This window comes from Sebastes umbrosus, chromosome 15, assembly GCF_015220745.1.
Source record: "Sebastes umbrosus isolate fSebUmb1 chromosome 15, fSebUmb1.pri, whole genome shotgun sequence".
Taxonomy (NCBI): Eukaryota; Metazoa; Chordata; class Actinopteri; order Perciformes; family Sebastidae; genus Sebastes; species Sebastes umbrosus.
In genome coordinates, this window is record NC_051283.1 from 902,757 (window position 1) to 922,546 (window position 19,790).

A 19,790-nucleotide genomic window follows, 5' to 3' on the forward strand; every position below is an offset into this window, starting at 1 on the left:
GTGGACGGGGGCAGCAGCAAAACACATTTTAGGGCGCTTTCACAAGACATAGTCCGTTTGGCTAGTTTGAATCCGAGTAAATGGTAAATGGACTTGCATTTATATAGCGCTTTTCTAGTCTTCTGACCACTCAAAGCTCTTTACACTACATGTCAGCATTCACCCATTCACACACACCTTCATACACTGATGGCAGAGGCTGCTTAGGTGCCAACTTTACCGTATCTAAATAGTCATTCACGCACTGATGGCTATGCCTTTGGGAGCAATTTGGGGTTAAGTGTCTTGCTCAAGGACACATTGACATGTGACCGGAGCAGCCGGGGATCGAACCTCCGACCTTCCGATTGGTGGACAACCTGCTCTACCCTCTGATCCACAGCCGAGCGAAATTGATAGTTTTGGTCTGTTTTCTATTTAGTCTGGTTCGGTTTCACAGTGCACACATCAAATAATGTTTTTCATTTCCAGAGCTGCCACTTCTATGCAGGGAATCGCAGACTTTGAAATATTGCTGTCCAAGTTTTTTCACTTTGACTCGGCACTGATCTACTGAATCCCGTCTCCTCCAGTTTATCTTGAATAACTTTATAAATGTCACTATTTTTGTGGACTTTATTTATCATATTCTGTTTGTTTTCTTCGGCCCAGAAGTCAAGCAAACATTGTACTCCTGCAGAAGTCCAGGTCAGTCCTCTGCCACTCATGTTAACCTCTTGTCTACCTGTGTCCATCTCAACTAATGCCCCCACAGGTAGTCAGCGTTTTGGTTCACTTGGAAACGGTCCGAGACCACCTCTCCCAAGCCGTCTCAGTCCGGTTGTTTTGGTCCGCACCAGAGAACTGCCCAAACAAACCGCATCAAAGTTTGAACTGCACCAGAATTTGATTAAAATAGACTAAATGTTGGCTTGTGAAAGCACCCTTAGCCACCTAAAACAAATCCCTATCACTTTAAGTGTACGCTATATTTCGAATATTTCACCACTTTACCTTGCTGTCTGACAGTCCTTTCTGACGAGGAACTGAAGACGTTAACTATGCTCTCTTCAAACGCACTTCCTTTGACAAAAAACAGTAATTTTACCTCACAGAACACAAGAGTTGCTGGTCTACCGCTGCCTTGATCGGTTAGTTAGTTTGTGTTATTGTGGGACTTTGGTGTTTTAAAGAGTTTGTCCGGATTCACCAAAGTCTGACAATAACACAAACAAAGGAAACCGATGGAGGCAGCGGTAGACCAGCAGCTCCTGTGTTCTGACAGGTACAATTACTGCTTTTTTCAATGGAGTCTGGTGAGTTTGAAGAGAGCATAGATAACGGCTACACTGACACTCACTGACACTGATATCGATTTTTTTTAGGTGTCTGAAATGCGTTTTGCTGCCGGCACTGTCCACAGCAGTACATTACTTTGCTCCTGTGCTGGTAATCCTGTCTGTTTCTCCAAACCACCATCTACTGTAGGTAATACACTGACTATGGAGAAGTACCTCATACAACCCCACTGAGAAACACCCAAACTGTCCCTTTAATTACTTGTTATCATGTTATTTTGTAAGAGTAGGTGTCACTCCTCCTAGATGTCCCATTTTTAAATGTCCTTTTGACATTTAGTTGGTGTTCTTCTGCAGACCATTGTGCAGTGAGGGATTTACAATGATGGCTATCATTGTGGAAGAAAACTTTTCTGTTACCTGTTTTGCATGGACTCCACATAAGAAATTAAAGTGATTGAACACCAATGTAATTATACAGCATGACTGACATGGCAGTTATTTCAATCTGACAGAAATGCCATAATAAGTTCCACTTCCACTCCAAAAGCCCTCATTTCCTAAAGTCAGGTGTCGTGTTTGTGTGTGTTTAGTTGTTTAGAATGTGCCTGGGTGCCTGAGTGTGTTTGGACACTGAATGATTTACAGGGTGACATCTCTGAGCAACAAGAGGACGGACAGAGGACAGATGATTATCGCAGCAATCAGGGGCATCGTGGGTCGTGATCACTGGAGTGTAATCGTCCTCTCCAGCAGCTGTACAATCTCTCAGAAGAGATTATGTTAAAAACAATGTCAGTAATGTTTGATTCCTTTTTTATGTTTCTGTAGGCACACAAAGTTGTAAAATACACCATTCTGTGCCTTTCTGTTTTTTTGTCTGACTTCCTCTAGCACACAGATACTATAGTTATACTCTCATTGTACCGACAACCACGTACAACTTCACTTTACACATCCATATGAAGTCACAGAAGCATTTTGCTTTTCAAGACTTCTTCTATAATGCAGCATTTCTTTATTTTCTGTATTGAAACACCACTAGTCACTGACTTTGAGAAATGAAAACACAACAGCCAAACACACATAGAAAGCCTCCAAAAGGATAATAGCACTTGAACACACAAGGGCACTTCTCTGCCTCCAGACAGTGATGAAGTCTACATGGCCCGGTTAATGAATGAGGCTGTTCTGGTGATAAGAACAGGTCAAGTGTTTTAGTGGAATTGATGGACTACAAGAAAACTACCACAGCTCTGTGAAGGAAACCTCTGACCTTCACACTGCAGCTTGAAAAATATACAGCAGGACATTTCAGTCATACCTGTTCTTTGCATTTCCCTTGTTCGCCTGTGTGTATTATATGTGTCTATGCTAGGGCTGTCAAAGTTAACGCGATAATAACGCGATAATAACGCGAAAATTACGCGATAATAATGTGATAATAAGGCGTTAACACAAATTTGTTTTAACGCCACTCATTTCTTTAATGCATTAATGCAACTTGCAAATTTGAGGTTGTAGTGGGCTCAGTTTTAAAGCCAGAGTGAAGATACTGGTATCATATGAAACTAGAAAACCTCAGGAATCCATTGTTACCAATCATGTCATACTAGCTCTGACCTCCAGATCAGTGAATGTAAATGGGTTCTATGGGTACCCACGAGTCTCCCCTTTACAGACATGCCCACTGTATGATAATCACACGCAGTTTGGGGCAAGTCATAGTCAAGTCAGCACACTGACACACTGACAGCTGTTGAGTTTGCCATGTTATGATTTGAGTATATTGTTTTATGCTAAATGCAGTACCTGTGAAGGTTTCTGGACAATATCTGTCATTGTGACATGGTGGAACAGAACAGCACCAAGAAGAATCTGTTTCCCAGAATATATATATATTTTACACACAAACAAAGCTACATTCATACATACATACATACATACATACTATACATACATACAGTCTTACATTCATACAAATACATATCGGTTTTATTGGATTTTTTCTTTAATTATAAAAAAGCAATTTGATATATTATTACTTTGTATACTGTGTTATACTGTTAGGGATAGGTCACTGTTAAAAAGCATGCACTTTCTTTTGGTTGTGTTCAGATCAAGTGTTTGCAAATAACTCTGAGTGTCTGGCACAGGTCACTCTGATTGGACCGGGTTTATTTCATCAGAACATCTCGACTATGTCAATCAAAGCAAAATGCATTACTCAGCAAATCAAACAGTTCTCTGTGACCAGGTGAAGTTTCTGGTCTGATGTGACACGCTACACCTGAGCCAACCGCTCAGAATGATTTGCAACTACTGTTTTGACCTTGTTGTGTCCATGTTTGTTGTATTGCGATGATACTGATTTTTAACTAGGCCCTTTCTTTCCTCTTCTCCTCCTACCTTTTTCTTCTTTTTTTCTGTTGAGAATTCCACGTGTCCCGCAGTAACTTAGCGGAGCTTCTTGGCATTTAGTTTGTGTACATTACATCCCACGTTTTCGTCTGAAAAAGTCTTCTCTCATTTCCTCTGACTCAAAGTGGGTAAATAGTTGGGAGGGGGTTGGGGTTGGGATAGAATAGCTTGATTGATTATTGAAGTATTTGTTGTCAGTTCTTTTTCTGGCCCTATGAGTCAGTTGGTCGCAACAGTAACGACAGAGCCCTCCTTCACCTCTTCGTCCTACTCCTCTACTGATTGGACGATACAGGGCGTGACCTCAAACGGTTTCCTCCCCGCGACAGATTGGGCGACCTGTGCTGGCAGTCCTGGGCTTGAGCCTCTAGTTGAGGGGTCCTCCTCCCTCTGTGGGGACGGGGTCAAAGAGCACGGCGCCGGCTCCAAGGTTAATGTTACCCCTTCTACCTGTAAAGACAGGAAATGAAGCATTTAAAAGGTAGTTTGAGACGCTACAGGCAAGTAATGCTCTGTTCTATTTTTAGAGACCTTTTTACAGCCGACGTCATCAAAAATAAGCGTGTGCATTTTGGCAACAGAAGTGGCGTTCTAACCCAGCCATCCAGACGGGCTTGCAAGCTTTAAACATTGAATTAAGCCAGCATCAGAATGTCTGGTTATTGCATGTTTGGTTATCAGAGTCGATATTCCAACAGCAGACTCAAGTTCTACAGAATTTCGACAGGATCACGACAGTTTCAGAGCAACAGGTGTTTCGGTTTAATGACTGACCGTGTTAACTGGTGACTTTCAGCCGAATGTGTCCGGGGTTGCTCGTAGTAACTTGCATAAATGGTTGGCCTAGATAATAAACACAGATTAGTATGTATTTAAAATTGATTGAAGGCTTTTACGAGAACACCTACATGTTCTGTTTGTGTTTTCAACAGCTGCCGTCACTACGAGCAACCACAATGCATTTGGCTGAGAGTCACCAGTCACCGCAGGAGTTATTGACATCATTGGGCAAAAATGAGGGGGCTCCAAGGAGAATAGGTTGGGAACCACTGTATTAGGCCAAGTGTTTGCATGTTTCCTCACTTCTATCTTCTGACTTTGTCATCTTTTTAATTGATAATCTCACTGATGTATCAGTTTTTAGGACTCTGGAGTTGCAGCAAAAAACAAAACCAAGGGACCAGTTGAGATAACTCACATTTGTCAGCCCCTCCTCTTCCTCTTCATGCTGCTCAGAGATGCCTTCAGACTCGGGCTCTGGCTCCTCTCCGACTGTCTCCACCACACCTCCGACCATGTCAGCCATCTGTCCATTCATCTGCCCGGCAATCTCCACCTGCAACCAGTTGAGTTTACTGATTTAATTACCTGTCTTTTTCTTCTTTTTTTCCTTTTTCTATGTTAGATCACAAACTGACATCAACCCTTCAATTTCAGAAATAAAGAATAGGGATATAGAGAAGACAGGAAGGAAGGAAGTTGGAATAGCAGAATATGAGCTCCCATGTCCTGACCCCAGCTTGATTTGCCTACGCAGGACATCAGAGAGACAAGACAAATACTCAGGTAGGTACAACAGACACAGATGCTGAATCCAAATGCCTAGAGTTGTAAACTTGCGGACTTTACAGCATGCTACTCTGAAGACCAGGCGGATTTAAGGATGTCCTTTGTCAAAATTCATCAGGTCCGCTAAAGGCTGTCATGCAGACTTTTGGCAGTGCTCCATGCAGACATTCAGCCTGTCTCCTACCTTGCTTGACTTCCCTGGCAGTGTCTCCCATCACTCACTGCACTACAGATGTGTGCTAAATATGCCTGCTGATATAAACAAATCCAGATCCAAAAGACAAAAACAAAGTGTCAAACATGATGGAAAATGACTAAAAAGTCTATTCCTGTGCAGAATATCAACATCAACTTGATAAGTGCTCTATTTTCACCTTTGAAGACACATCAAAGAAGATAAATCTTGGGTTCCTACAATAACAAGAGAGTATTAAATGCCATAATAAGACATGCTATCATTGTTATGATGTCCTCACTCATTCTGCAACAATGACTAGATGGAGATGCCTGTCCTGTTTGCCTGTGACTGTATATACAGTCAATCATACAACCCCGTGCCTTTGCAAACTCCATCAGAATATATTAAACCACCATCTAGTCCGCAAAGTCCGTAATCCGACCATTTGGATTCAGCAGGGGAGTGCCTACGTGGTGTGCCTCGACCTGCGCAGCTCCCCACAGGTCAGCTAGCCGAGGGTGGGTGGGAGGGCCGAGACTGTGGATGGTGCTGTTGGGAGTGGCTTGGAGGGAATGGGAGGCACTATGTAGCCTGTGCTCCATAGACTGTAGTCAGAGATAGGAGAGGAAGGAAAGAGAATTAATGAGAATTTACTGGAAAATAAGCTTCATATATTTTCAAAGGGTTGAAACTAGGCCTGAACCCGAATGCTTTGAAGCTTTGACCGTTTGCCATGGTAATCGACCTCCAAATCAATATTCCAATGCTTCAGGTTTTTTTAGGGGGGGGATTATGTTTTTTAAGTATGTATAAATCCCAAAATAGCCCATGAAATAAGGAATAATCCCTCAACATTATCATTATTAATATTCAACATGTATTATTGTTAGTTATTCTCAGACGGGTATCGCTGTTAGCTTTGTGTACAGGTTCGGTGTGTGCACAGTAGTGTGGCAGTGGCACTGTACTTAGCAGTGAAACGGGGGAGATAGAGACAGACAGAACATGTCAAGCTTCCAATACCTTCGGATATTTCTCAGAGAAGCTTCGAAGTCCAATACATGGCATTCGGGACAGCCCTAGCTGAAACCATAGACTGTATATAAAGACGGATGACGCGTCTCCACTTCCTCCCACTGTACAAAAGTGAAGCTAAAATATCCCGGATGCAGACGCTGCCATCTTGATATTTTGACATCATTTGGAGGCAGAGTCTGCGCGGTAGTGATCGGGGGCCTGGAGCCACGGTATCGAGGGTCCTGTCCGAGCCAATCACGAGCCGAACACGGCCGCAGCTCGTTAGCGTGAGCCACCTAGCTGCTACGTTAGCACCACAGTAGCTGTTTGGTGAGAAAGACACAATAACTAACCAGAATATCTGTATAAATACCGTTACGATCACTCGTGACGGTTATGGAAAGTTAAAGTTACATCTCCTCTCTCGTACATTTCCTGAGCCTATGGCTGTGCACCGACCACTTCACTCAGAGCAGCTGTCAATCATGACGTCACACCCCCATTTTTATAGCATCAAATAACTTATTTAACCAAACTTAGCAGAAAAATTAACACTAGAACAAACAGCGTGATCAGAACTTAATACTTAAAATGACTGAAACCATCTTTGGGAAAAATTCATTCGACGTGTACTTTGACTTTTTAGTTTGGCTCATGTCCCGTCCACTAACATGGAGGAGGCGGGGTTTATGAGCTATACTGCAGCCAGCCACCAGGGGGGCGATCCAGATGTTTTGGCTTCACTTTTGGGGAGCTGTCATGACGTCCATCCTTTATATACTGTCTATGGTTTGAAAGCAATGACTCAACAGTTACTTGGCCAGTTGGCCAAATTTCTTGATTTTAAAACTTTTGTTTTTCTTTGGAATAAAACTATCACCACCCACTAGAGATTTAAAACACGCCACAGCCCCGCAGCTCCTGACATTCTCAGCTTTAATGGACAACAGTGCTGCAGTGAGCTGCATCACAACACATTTCAGCTAGTAGGAAAACAAATGACAAAGCAGTCTTTGCCAGAGACTTAGAAGGATACTTTTGCCAGTTTTTCCACTTCCTTCTGGTCACTAATAATGGTCTGCATCTTCTTGTAATAGCCCTTTAAATGAGGAGTCAGGGATGGTGCTGCAGGGAGCACTGGGGAAATGTTTCAGGCTCTTGTGCTCTGAAAATTGACTGACTGATTGAAAAGCTTTATTATAAATGTAATGTAATATATTCAATAGTCTCCTTCAGAATATAAAACACACAGTAAAGCTAACAAGCTCATTTCTTTTCTGGTCTCAGATCAGTACACCTTTTCTAAGACACAGTCGCTGACCTTTTCAAGTTATTTATTTCATAACCCTCAGTCACTTAATGAGCTCTGAGATGTACCAATACGAGAGCAGCCAGCAGAGCTGAAAAAGTCTTTGGGTGTCACAGTTCATCATGACTCACTGCATTTGCAGAAAACCTCCCAGCAGCCTGAGAACTGGAAGTCAGCAGCTGATTTACACCAATAAAAGCCACGCAGCCCGCACATCCAGACAGTTAACAGGAAGTGAAGCCTGTCATTTAAACCAGGAAGTTTTAAACATTCATTTGTATTGTTCCAAACAGTCTGATCACTCAAGAAGCACATAAATATCTTGTGTGTGCAGCATGTTAGTATGGTAGTATGTTAGTGCCAGCAACCCTGTGTCCTAAGAATGACTTTATGAAATGAAGAATTAATTTAATTCGGATAATCCATTTGGAGGAAACCTGATGCTGCTCATGTTTCAAGTCTGTGTTAACTGCTTCAATAGACCAAGATGTTTCCCCTAACCTCCCAATGCAGAAGTCCTGAGAGGCAAGTAAGAAAAGAAATAAATTCTGGTGATCCATTTTCTAAGTCTGATCTAAATTGTTTATGACGTAAACATTTTGTTATTGTTGTTGTGGTACTAATGTCGGCCACAAGAAGCTGAAGTGCACCACTACCCCATGTTCTAAATTGGACTAAAAGCATTCATGTTTTTGTCCAGGTGAGTTTCAATTTCTCCGTCCCCCTCTAAACTCAAGGTACATATATTAAAACTCATCTGGAAGAAAACATGAATGCTTTTGAAAAATGATTTTGACAAAATAAATCACCTGCCAAAGCTTTTTTTTTCACACATGAAATGGGGAACTTAGAAAAAAGATACTGGCAAAAGTTTTTTTTTCACTTGGCAAAAGTTTTTTTTTCATCAGCTGTTTATCCTGGCAAAGCCTCTTTTTGACCTGTTCTTAAGTCATACACACAGGAGAGAAAACTATATGGATCACACTTAGAAAATAGATCACTCCAATATTCTTTTTTTCTCACCTTCTACACCTATCTTTGAGTTTCCTAAATACAACCATAAAACCCTTAATCATGCAATAGTTTCTGAGAGCACATTATATTGCAGGGAAAACAAATTAAAAAAACATTGACTTTTTTTCTCCATACATTCAATATGATTCAAGTAAAGGATAATATACAGCTAGCGGGTCATTGTTGTTGAAGAATCTTTGCCCTATCGGGGATTATTTCACAACAGTGACCCGCTAGCTGTGTATTATCCTGCTTATTACATGGCTACTTACTGAAGTAATCAATATTTTGACACAAAAACGGTCCTCCAGAGACCGACATCAGAGCTGCGCCCACAGCATAGTCTGTTATACATAGCAACGGTCTGCTATACATAGCAACGGTCTGTTATACATAGCAACGGTCTGCTATACATAGCAACGGTCTGCTATACATAGCAACGGTCTGTTATACATAGCAACGGTCTGCTATACATAGCAACGGTCTGTTATACATAGCAACGGTCTTTTATACATATACATAGCAACGGTCTGTTATACATATACATAGCAAGGGTCTGTTATACATAGCAACGGTCTGCTATACATATCAAACGGTCTGTTATATATAGCAACGGTCTGTTATACATATACATAGCAACGGTCTATTATACATATACATAGCAACGGTTTGTTATATATAGCAACGGTTTGTCTATACATAGCAACGGTCTGTTATACCTAGCAACAGTCTGTTATACAGAAATTAAAGACCACAGAACACCGTGATTGACCAATCAATCGAGTATTCAACACAGCTGTTGTAATAATCCGCTTTATTGTCATGTTGATAACAAAACAAGAGTCTACAGCTCTGTAAAGCTGTTATTGTCATGTTTTGACATGAAGGGACTTTTCAACCTTCCTAGCTGAAATGTGTTGTGATGCCGTGGCTCACTGTAGCGCTGTTGTCCATTATTGAAGAAGCTGAAAAAGCACATATTTACTATGTTCACAATCTTAGTTTAGCATGTTAGCTTGTTAACATTCACTAATTAGCACTACTATAAGTACAGCTGAGATGGGAATGCTATTACTGACAAATTAAAATGTTGACCCGATGATGGAGCTAAATGACAAGTCTTTAAAAGCTTTAACAATTCATTCTGAGGGAGGCATGAGTGTCCACAGTACCAGATTTAATGCCAATTGCTGTTGAGGCATTGAACTAAAAACCTCACATGTCATTTTCATGGTGATGAAAGGTCAGGTTCATCAAAGTCATTAGGATACATATCTGTGCAAATTTGTGTGCTGAGATGTTGACATATTCCACTGGATAATACGATAAATACATAATCCATGGGGCATTTATTTCACGATGTATTGGCTGATGCAAATTAGTTGAGAGTTGGTGCTGAAGCCATTACTGAGTCATTCTATGGATACGGTTCAGTAGCAGTTACTACTAACCTGTTACTTCAGTTCATAATTTTGCTCTTACTATACTATATTTATGCAGTGCTAGTATTCTAGTACTAGTGCTGTTGCTTCCGTAGTAGCTGTTGCTGGTAGACCTGATGCTGCTCATTGTCAGTGCCAGAGTGGTTAGAAACACACTGCATACAGTAAGTCAACTTAGTAGTACTACTGACCTGTTGTTGTTGTTGGTACTGCAGAAGCTGATGCTGCTGGTACTGGTGAAGCTGTTGGAGCTGTTGGAACTGTTGGATTTGGCTCTGCTGCTGCAGGGCGATATGAGCCATGGTGCTGCTGAAGGTAACCGCCTACCGTTCCCTCGAACCCCTCACCAGGTGTACCCGCCGCTCCACTGCCACCACCTGGACAACACCATAAAACACTTAGTGCTCAGAGACACAGTTCAGAGTCTAGAGGCAGCGTAGTAAGAGAGAATATTCAGTCCTCACCGGCAGCCATGATGTATGAGCCTGCAGCAGGCGAGGCCACGCCCGAGGGCTGGCTGGTGATTGGGTCCCAGGCGTCAGTGGACGACAGGCAGTACAGGCCCTGTGAGACGTAGGTGTGAGGCCAGACGTCCGCCGAGGAGTGGTGGAGCACCTGGTCTGTACGGGGAAACACAGACAGGTGGGAGGAGTGAGACAAAGGAGAACAGTTTAACAGTGAAGGAAAACAAAGAGAGAGGAGAGAGATGGATGGAAAATTCCATTTCAGTAATGAGTGGGAGGAAAACAAGACTGCACTGGTCTCAACACTGCTTCCCACAAACAAGAAGCTCATTTTCAGGTTTAAACTTAAAGGATCTCTCAACAATATCCAGAGCATCTATTTTTTTATTTGCTATGTAAAGATATAGAGGAGTAATGTCTACCTGAGCAGAGAATGAAGTCCCTCTCCCTCTGTGTGTGTTGTAATCAGAGCTTCTACTTGCTTTGTTTATGGCTTGTTCGTGCCATTTAGGTCATAAATGGCACGAAAAATGCCCCACTGGCTAGGTTACGGCCGCTGCTCTGCAGTGTTCTCGTACAGCTGATAACGGCGGCGCAATCATAGCGCCCACTCTCTGGTTTCCCCCCCACAGGTTAACACTGTTAGCTCCGAGCAGCCGGCTCAGCCGTCACCATGTTGAGAGCTGTATGGAGGCCAGGGCTGCACGATTATGGCCAAAATGATAATCCCCATTATTTTGATCAATATTGATATCACGATTATTCATCACGATTATTCACTGATTTTAGCGGCAACATTATTTTATTGCACTTTCGCATTCAAATAAACAGCACTGCTTTCACTTCCATGCTGTGCTACATTCTTGCTGATGGACATTTAGGGCTGCACCATGTTGGAAAAAATGACATTGCAATATTTTTCTTCTGCTATCTACACCGATCAGCCATAACATTCAGACCACTGACAGGTGAAGTGAATAACATGGATTATCTGGTTACCATGGCACCTGGCAGTGGGGGGGATATATTAGACAGCAAGTGAACATTTTGAACTTTGAACTTTGTGTTGGAAGCAGACAAAATGGTCCAGCGTAAGGATGTGAGGGACTTTGACAAGGGCCAGATAGTGCTGGCTAGACGACCGGGTCAGAGCATCTCCAGAACTGCAGCTCTTGTGGGATGTTCCCGGTCTGCAGTGGTCAGGACCTACCAAAAGTGGTCCAAGGAAGTAAAACCGGTGAACCGGCGACAGGGTCAGACCAGAGGCTCATTGATGCACGTGGGGAGTGAAGGCTGGCCCGTGTTGTCTGATCTAATAGAAGAGCTACTGGAGCTCAAACTGCTGAAAAAGTTAATGCTGGTTCCGATAGAAAGGTGTCAGAACACACAGTGAGCAGTTTGTTGCGTATGGCTACCGGTCAGGGTGCCCGTGCTGACCTTGTGTTATGGCTGATCGGTGTAAATTCAATATGAAAAACTACTGGAATATTCACCCACCCCCTTTGTTAGCTACTTTTTAAAGTTAAATGTTTCAATCTGGTGCACTTCGAGAGCAAAATTAGCGACATTAAGAGCTAGATAAACAATGTTATGTTCTCAATTTAATCATAAACACATTGGTTGTATAGATAGTAGTGAATCCAAAACATCTTGTTCACCGGCTGCTGGCTGGCTGTTAGTTTAGGAAGCTCTTGATTTGATATGCAGCAGCGCACATTTTAAATGTCAATATCACAGGCGATCATGTTCAGTTAATTGTGGGAAGCCAAAATCGTGATCGCAATATTCGATTGTTTGTGCAGCCCTAATGGAGGCAATAGCAATGCTCGGAATTTCGTATTGAGCACTTTTAAAGACTTTTCTGTCATTTTCTTCCTGTTGAGTTCAAATCAGGATTCAAGGCTTCAGAATTAGCGTGTTTTTAGATAACACACGACATAACAAAAGTCTCAGAGGCCTCAGCCTTTACACAAATCTAATGATTTGAGCCAAATAATTCTAATTTTAGAAAATAAAGAAAATACATGTGTGTTGCAGTGTTTCACTCAGGATGTATAATATACTGTAACTTTAATGTATGAGCAAGTTTGAGAAAAAAATCATAATACACTATAAAGAAGAGAGTTAAATCCAACCTCAGACCCTGAGCTGTTGATTCAGTCATTAGCAGCATAGTTTAGATGCTCTTATGAAGCCATACTCCGAGATAAACCTGCCCTCACCCTAAAACAACAAACTGTAATAACTTTAATAGGAGTGTGATGAGCCTTTCTGCAGCAGCGTTGTTATCATAGAGCACACCATGCAGGCTGAACACTCACACTGTCTGTGGAGGAGAAACATCCCCTCAGTCCTAATGCTGCCGTTTTAATCGCTGTTTCAGTGTGTGTGTGTGCGTGTGTGTGCGTGTGTGCATGTGTGTGTGTGTGTGTGTGTGTGTGTGTGTGTATACTGTACATGTGTGTTGGTGTTGCACACAGAGCAGAGCCCATATGGTGCTGTTAATGAGAGCAGGGCTAAGTCCTTGTACAGGGTCACTCTTTGCTTAACACCAGCAAGAACTAAACCAGAAAGCGTTTACAGTGTTGGTACTGAGTGGACAAGCGAAAGCAGCACACAAATCCAAATTAATGTTGTGTTATTTTTGAACAACTAGAAAAGACACAGAGCCACAGAATTGTCTAGATTTGTATGAAGTTCTATTATCCTGTGAGGTTGGATGGGGTTTCCTAATCCTGCCAGAGCAAATTGCTCCCTTTCCTTCTTTCTTTATCATCCTATGTGCAACTAAACTGAACAGACATCTGACCACCTGAGGCTCAAACCACAAATCAGGATATGAGTTTGTTTCCCCCAAACTGTTTTAGTTTTATTCAACCAAGTGTGAAGTGAAATCCTCATGCAGTTCACTTCCTTATCTGAATACAACTCGTCTTTTAGATTTGGGGTGAACTCTCTCACCCGAGCGCTCGTGATGACGCTCCATCAGAATGTGTTCTGATGTTTCAGAAATGACAGGCTGTCATCTGGATTTGTCATTTGGACGTTTTTGAGTGAGTGCCCGGTAGCAGTGAAAGGCAGAAATGTGCAGCTGTGTGCCTGCCCTCCAAAAGTCCTTTACAGCTGGTCGGATAGCAGAATAACTGACTTGGCTGTTTTTAGGTTCCTACGGGGCTCTAATTCTCCCAAACTGGGCTTCTACGCACAATACAAAACATGATAGTTCACTGTGTGGTCCAAAGACATATGACAGAGTGTTTAGAGCTATTACACTTGGCAAAAGTCTACAGTGAGAATTCAGTATCTGCTGTTGTGCTGTAACTGTGTTAGTGGTTTATAGGCTTCAATGAATACAACTACACCAATGACTCATCCTCCTCCCATATATTTAACCTCCAACTGTAGCTTTATGACAGTTACAGTACCACATCCTTGCAATGGTTCCACACTATTGGCTATCAAGGTAGAAGCCCTCGTGCCCAGAGCTGTAGTCAAGTCCAAGACCAGGTCCAGTTGAGTCCGAGTCAAGACCAAGTCCTAAGGCAGTCGGGACCAAGTCAAGATCTAGTCCAGATTTTCTTTTCTTTTTTATCTGTTTATTATCATATATATTAGTCCATTATTCCTTGTGAGGCAGACTCTATCGAGGAGAGAGAGACAGAGACAGAGAGAGAGAGAGAGAGAGAGAGAGAGACAGACAGACAGACAGACAGAATGACAGAGAGACAGAGTTTACTGTTTATATCGTTCCAACAAATTTTGACTTGTGGAGCGTTATGATTTTTTTATTTTATGTTATTGATTGTTAATGAAATGTATTATTATAAATTTTCATCACTTGAATATGCTTTGGCAATATGTACAGTTTTATGTCATGCCAATCAAGCTATTTGAATTGAATTGAGAGAGAGGGAGAGAGAGAGAGAGAGAGAGAGATACAAAAACTCATGAAGCCTAATGTTAGTGTCCAATTGTCAGATGTTTCCGTGAAGTACACTGCAGAATGAAGTCTCTACTAACGTTGACAGAGTGACAGCTGACTCATATGAATGGGTCTAGCATGGGTTGAATGAGCGTCGGCAGGTCCGTGTTATATACAGTACGTCTGGTGTATGAAACAGCTGTATCGTCACTGGGCTGCATTTTTATAAACTATGTTAATCTGGTCACACCTCTTCTTCTCCTTTCATTTCTCACACTCATAGAACCAGAGTTCCTTTTTTTTCCTTGGCACCCAAATTGCGTTCGGGGATAATTAGCAGCATATAGGAGAAACACTGTTGGAATCAGGCAACATTCTGCACAACTTATCCCAAATCAGCAACCAGGAACAACTTGACCAGTTCTCAATAGCCAAGCCCAAGTCCAACAAGGCCCGAAGTCAAGGCAAGTCCGAGTCCAACAAGGCCCGAGTCCAAGACAAGTCCGAGTCCAACAAGCCCCGAAGTCAAGGCAAGTCCGAGTCCAACAAGGCCCGAGTCCTAGACAAGTCAGAGTCCAACAAGCCCCGAGTCCAAGACAAGTCAGAGTCCAACAAGTCCCGAGTCCAAGACAAGTCTGAGTCCAACAAGCCCCGAGTCCAAGACAAGTCAGAGTCCAACAAGCCCCGAGTCCAAGACAAGTCAGAGTCCAAAAGCCCCGAGTCCAAGACAAGTCTGAGTCCAACAAGGCACGAGTCCAAGACAAGTGCAAGACAACAAAAACGTGGTCTCGAGACCGGACTCGAGTACTACAGCCCTGGTTGTGCCCAGTAGCCATTTGCAGGAAGGTTTAAACTGCCGTACCTCTGCTGGTGATGCTCTCCTGGTTGACCTCACTGAGGTGAGCGACGCTGCCCTGGTTGGAGCCGGCTCCCATACTCTCCCCGTCCATCGAGTTGAAGCCAAACAGAGTCGCCTCAGAGATCGCAAACTGCTGCATGATGCCTAAAGAGGGAGAGCGATAATAACGGGGAGATCTTTTAACTCAGTGAGACACAATTAGAGACACAAAGCATAAAACAAATCCCAGTCCTGCAGCCCTGCTAACAAAAACAGAAGTTCATTAGGAGGGGGCTGGGGACGATGGAGGAGAGTACAAAGTGTTTATTCAGAGCAGGTTATCTGTAAATGATGCAGACAAATAAATGTGTAAATAACAAATGACAAATTATAAATGTAACTCTGCTAGATGTACCAGATGGGCCAGAACCAATCAGACTGTCCAAACTTCAGTGAACAAACATGGTACACCAGTGGATAGCAAAAATTCATATTCAACAAAAAGATACCAGGGCGAGTCTTCCTTGTGATAAATCTTTCCAGGCTTGTCTATTTTGCAGACCAGTCACCAGTAAAAAATGTTGGCATTGTACGTTTCTGCAAAGAAACCGATATGTTGAATCTCAACAGTTTTGCATTTGGTCAGAGAAAGGGACCTAGTTTATTGAAAGGTACGTGGTATGATAAGGTCGTGTCTAGAAGGTAACCCACAAATTGTAAAAACTCTCATGAGATGGTTGAGGTTAGGCATTGACCTGAAAGGTTAAGGTTAGGATCAAACCCCCTGGAAGAGCGCCAGGCTTTGAAAAAAAATTCCGTAGCTGCCAAACGGCAGAATTAAAACTTCCGTGTTCATCATGTGATGCCATTGGGCCCAAAGAGACTTTTTCCCATAGACTTACATTGGGGAAGAGATCAGTGGATATTTTCTTTTGTCATGAATCAACTTCCTTTTACGAACACTCTAATAGTCCTTATTTAAATCATTAGGTCCTAAAAGTTGTAAAATGCACTAATAGCTGAATCCAGAGTTATTTCCCTTCCACCGTTCATGTGAATGAGACCCAGACCGAGGCTGGAGCGAGGGCTGGGAGGAGGAGTTAATGGAAACGCTACTGCGCCTGCTCTCTTGGCCCAATGGATGCAGAAGATCACTGAAAGATCCTGGTACTTTATCACTCGGCAGTTGAGCCATTTTGGCTTCATGTGCCAATGAGCAACTTTCATAGGAATGAACGGGACCCCACCTCCAACGCTGTACCCAGTTCTCTTTATGGTTAAGATAGGTCGTTGGGCAGCGAGTCTCGCAAGAGTTTTTGCACTTTTTCGCAACTTGTGGGTAACCATTTAGACACAACCACTATAACAAGTAAAAGAAGAGAGGAAGTCCATAAGGGCGGGTAAGAGGGGGTGGTGGGAGGGTCAAACAAACACAGGACTTTCACCCAGGAGACCGCTCCTGATGTCCCATATGAGCACAAAGGTAAACGCTCACTTAAAGGTCTCATATTATGCTCATTTCCAGGTTCATAGATGTATTTTAATGTTGTACTAGAACATGTTTACATGCTGTAATGTTCAAAAACCCTTTATTCTTCTCATAGTGTTCTCCTCAATCTGCCTGCTCAGAGCCAAATTCCGCCTCTGTCTGGGGGACACTGATTTACAGCCTGTCTCCTCCCACTCTGCTCTGATTGGTCAGCGTTTCCTGCTGTCCTGTCAATCAAACGCCCTCGACACAGCGTTACTTTCTCCCCAGAGCTCTCTGCAGCTCTGACTGCAGCTAGCTGAGCTGAGAGAGAAGTAGCTAGGAAGAGTTTATAAACTACTTCAAAGTTTATAAACCAGAAACTTCACCCAGCGCACGTTACCGGAGGAATCTGATCAGAAATCGGCGATAAATGATCAACATCTGCGGTCCAGATTCCAGGTTTTCCTGACGGTTTCTCTCAGGTAAATAATGCTATTTATATCTCTGTTAGTTAGCTCAGTGTTTATATTCTGCATAAACTCTGTAAACCGTAAACATACACTCTGTTTTACGTCTGTCTTTACAGATCCATCTGTGAGAAATGACCGACAGAATCATCCCAGAGGAGGAGAAAACATTAGCAGTGAGCAGATGGGAGATACAGAGCTAACATGGTAGCATGTAGCTACATGCTAACATGCTATGTGACGGTGTGTAACCACAGCGACCATCAGGGTGGAAAATAGAAGATGTGAAACAGTAGTCAGTTCATTATTTCTGGTAAAAGACACCTGATAAACGTAGTAAATTAATCAGAGTAATGGTGTATTAGTTACTGTAGGAGCTGTCTCTGTGTTACCATGAATACAGACCACCGGAGCTTAGCTTACCGGAGCTTGCCGTAGTTTACCGGAGCTGAAAAGACTTTCTCCTGTACCATGTCAACATAACTGAAGGTGGGATGAATAAAATGCTGTGAATAATTAATATTGTCATCTGTTTACTCAAATAAAGTTTGACTGTGAAACAGAAATGGATTTTGGGACACTCTCAAAAGTTAACGAAAATGTCTTTTTCTTTTTCACAATTACTATATTTTAACTTTTGTTTTTATTATTTGAGCAATCTGATATGTCTAAAGATGCTTCCAAACCAGGCAGATAAACTCAACAGGACTTGTTTTCTACTGTTTTAATACGTTGTATTTAAACCTGTCACTCAGTACCCAGATGTATACCCTCACCTGCAGCAAAGCGAGCCTCCTTCTCGCCATCACTAAGGTCGCTGTAAGCGTCGTTCTCCTTCCTCCTCTCCTTTTCCCTCTGCAGGTTGGTATGTCCCGCGACCCCCATCGGCCCCGCAGTTGGTTTGCCCCAGCTCTGCCACTCGATCATGTGGGCAACGCGGACCCTGGGCCATGAGAGTGGGCTTGGTCACTTTGTCCTTCATGGTGCGAGTCACACCTACAACAGGGTATGGGGGCAGCAGGGGGGGCACATTCACATACACACACACACACACACACACACACAAACACTGTCAGAACTACTTCTGGCCTCTGCAGCTGATGACACCTCTAACCGAGGCTCAGGGGAAAGTAGAATGATAATGAGGAACTAATGTTGTAGGGAAACTGTTTAATACATGAAACTATAATAAATAATGCCAACGAGGTAATAAATGGACTGGAATGGATGTATTCAGTGACTGGGTATGAGAACATGGCAACGACCTTGCAGCTACTTTGCATTAAAAGTCTTTTAAAATACATTTTGTCGTCAAAATGAATCTGCATGTTCAGTTTTCCTTTTTTTATCTTTACCGAAGGTACAGTAGGTTCATTGAGCACAATTTGTCTTCTTTTAGCAACGATCTGCTCACACTTTAACATCTGCTCAGTACAACCTCTGTCTTACTTAATGAGCCCTCTCCAGCTGGAGTAGTTGGAGTTAAATGCCTCAAGAACACAGTAGTGGTGTAAATCTGATAGAACTGTCTGGAAGGAACCTGCCTCTAACCTTTAAACCAATGCTGCTTTCAAACTTCAGTCAGTGGAGCTAATCTTCAGAATATCTACCGGCTTACATCCACAGTACCCTCGTCCAAATGGCTCACTTTTTAGTTCTAATCATCAGAATGAGTCTGACTGTCACCACTCACCATCTATTCACATCAATCGCTTCATGATCTGCTGTTTTAAATGATAATGATGCATGTAAGTGATATGGATGAGCAGAGAATGATGTACAGCACCAGTTAAGGCCCTTACACACCGAGGGGGGGGGGGGGGGGGTTAACAAGTAAATTACATGAAAATGTGAAATACTCGCCTGCAAATATTTTGCATCAAAACTCTTCATACGGAACCTGACCCTGTCACATGGTTTGTTTCACAGAACCATCTGAGAAGCCGTCATTAGAAACTGTTTGGAAAATTGCAGGCGCTTTCAAAAAATACTTGGCAGGTGATTTGATGTACCATCTGTCAATCAAACTTACGAAAGTGAAACTAACTGAAGGCCAAAAACATCACCTTCATTCAGTGCCGTTCTTTGCTCTTCTTTCAATGAAGAAATACTCTACAGTTCTGATATTACTGATGCTATCTACGCTAACCTCTTGAGGAGCCGTCATTGTTTAGAACGAACGGTTGCCTCTCCGTATCGTCTCACGCTATGGTCTCAACGGATCTCACACACCATCATCACGCCCGTAGCGGCAGTAGCTCCTCACAGGACGCTGATTGGTCCGCGCATTACTTGAAGCCTGACAAGATGGATTTTCATGTGACATTTGATACCGCAATTCTCTTGTGATCTCGTTACATCGCGTCAATCCAGCTGCTATGCTATGTTATTTCATACCAGC

At 42.7% G+C, this 19,790-nt stretch overlaps 1 protein-coding gene and 1 long non-coding RNA gene across 2 annotated transcripts; one reads left to right on the forward strand and one right to left on the reverse strand.

Annotated features, from left to right (window-relative positions):
* Window positions 1-3,704: 3,704 nt before the first annotated feature.
* fam131ba (family with sequence similarity 131 member Ba) lies at window positions 3,705-18,385 on the reverse strand. The gene is given in 9 exon segments (XM_037794095.1): window positions 3,705-4,148; window positions 4,897-5,034; window positions 5,916-6,050; window positions 10,419-10,521; window positions 10,523-10,604; window positions 10,692-10,847; window positions 15,476-15,616; window positions 18,166-18,328; window positions 18,330-18,385. Coding segments are annotated over 9 exon segments (1,191 nt in total). The 5' UTR covers window positions 18,372-18,385; the 3' UTR covers window positions 3,705-3,917.
* LOC119502863 lies at window positions 16,726-17,909 on the forward strand. The gene is made up of 2 exons (XR_005210190.1): window positions 16,726-17,404; window positions 17,509-17,909. It is a non-coding gene; the product is annotated as an uncharacterized LOC119502863 (long non-coding RNA).
* Window positions 18,386-19,790: the final 1,405 nt, after the last annotated feature.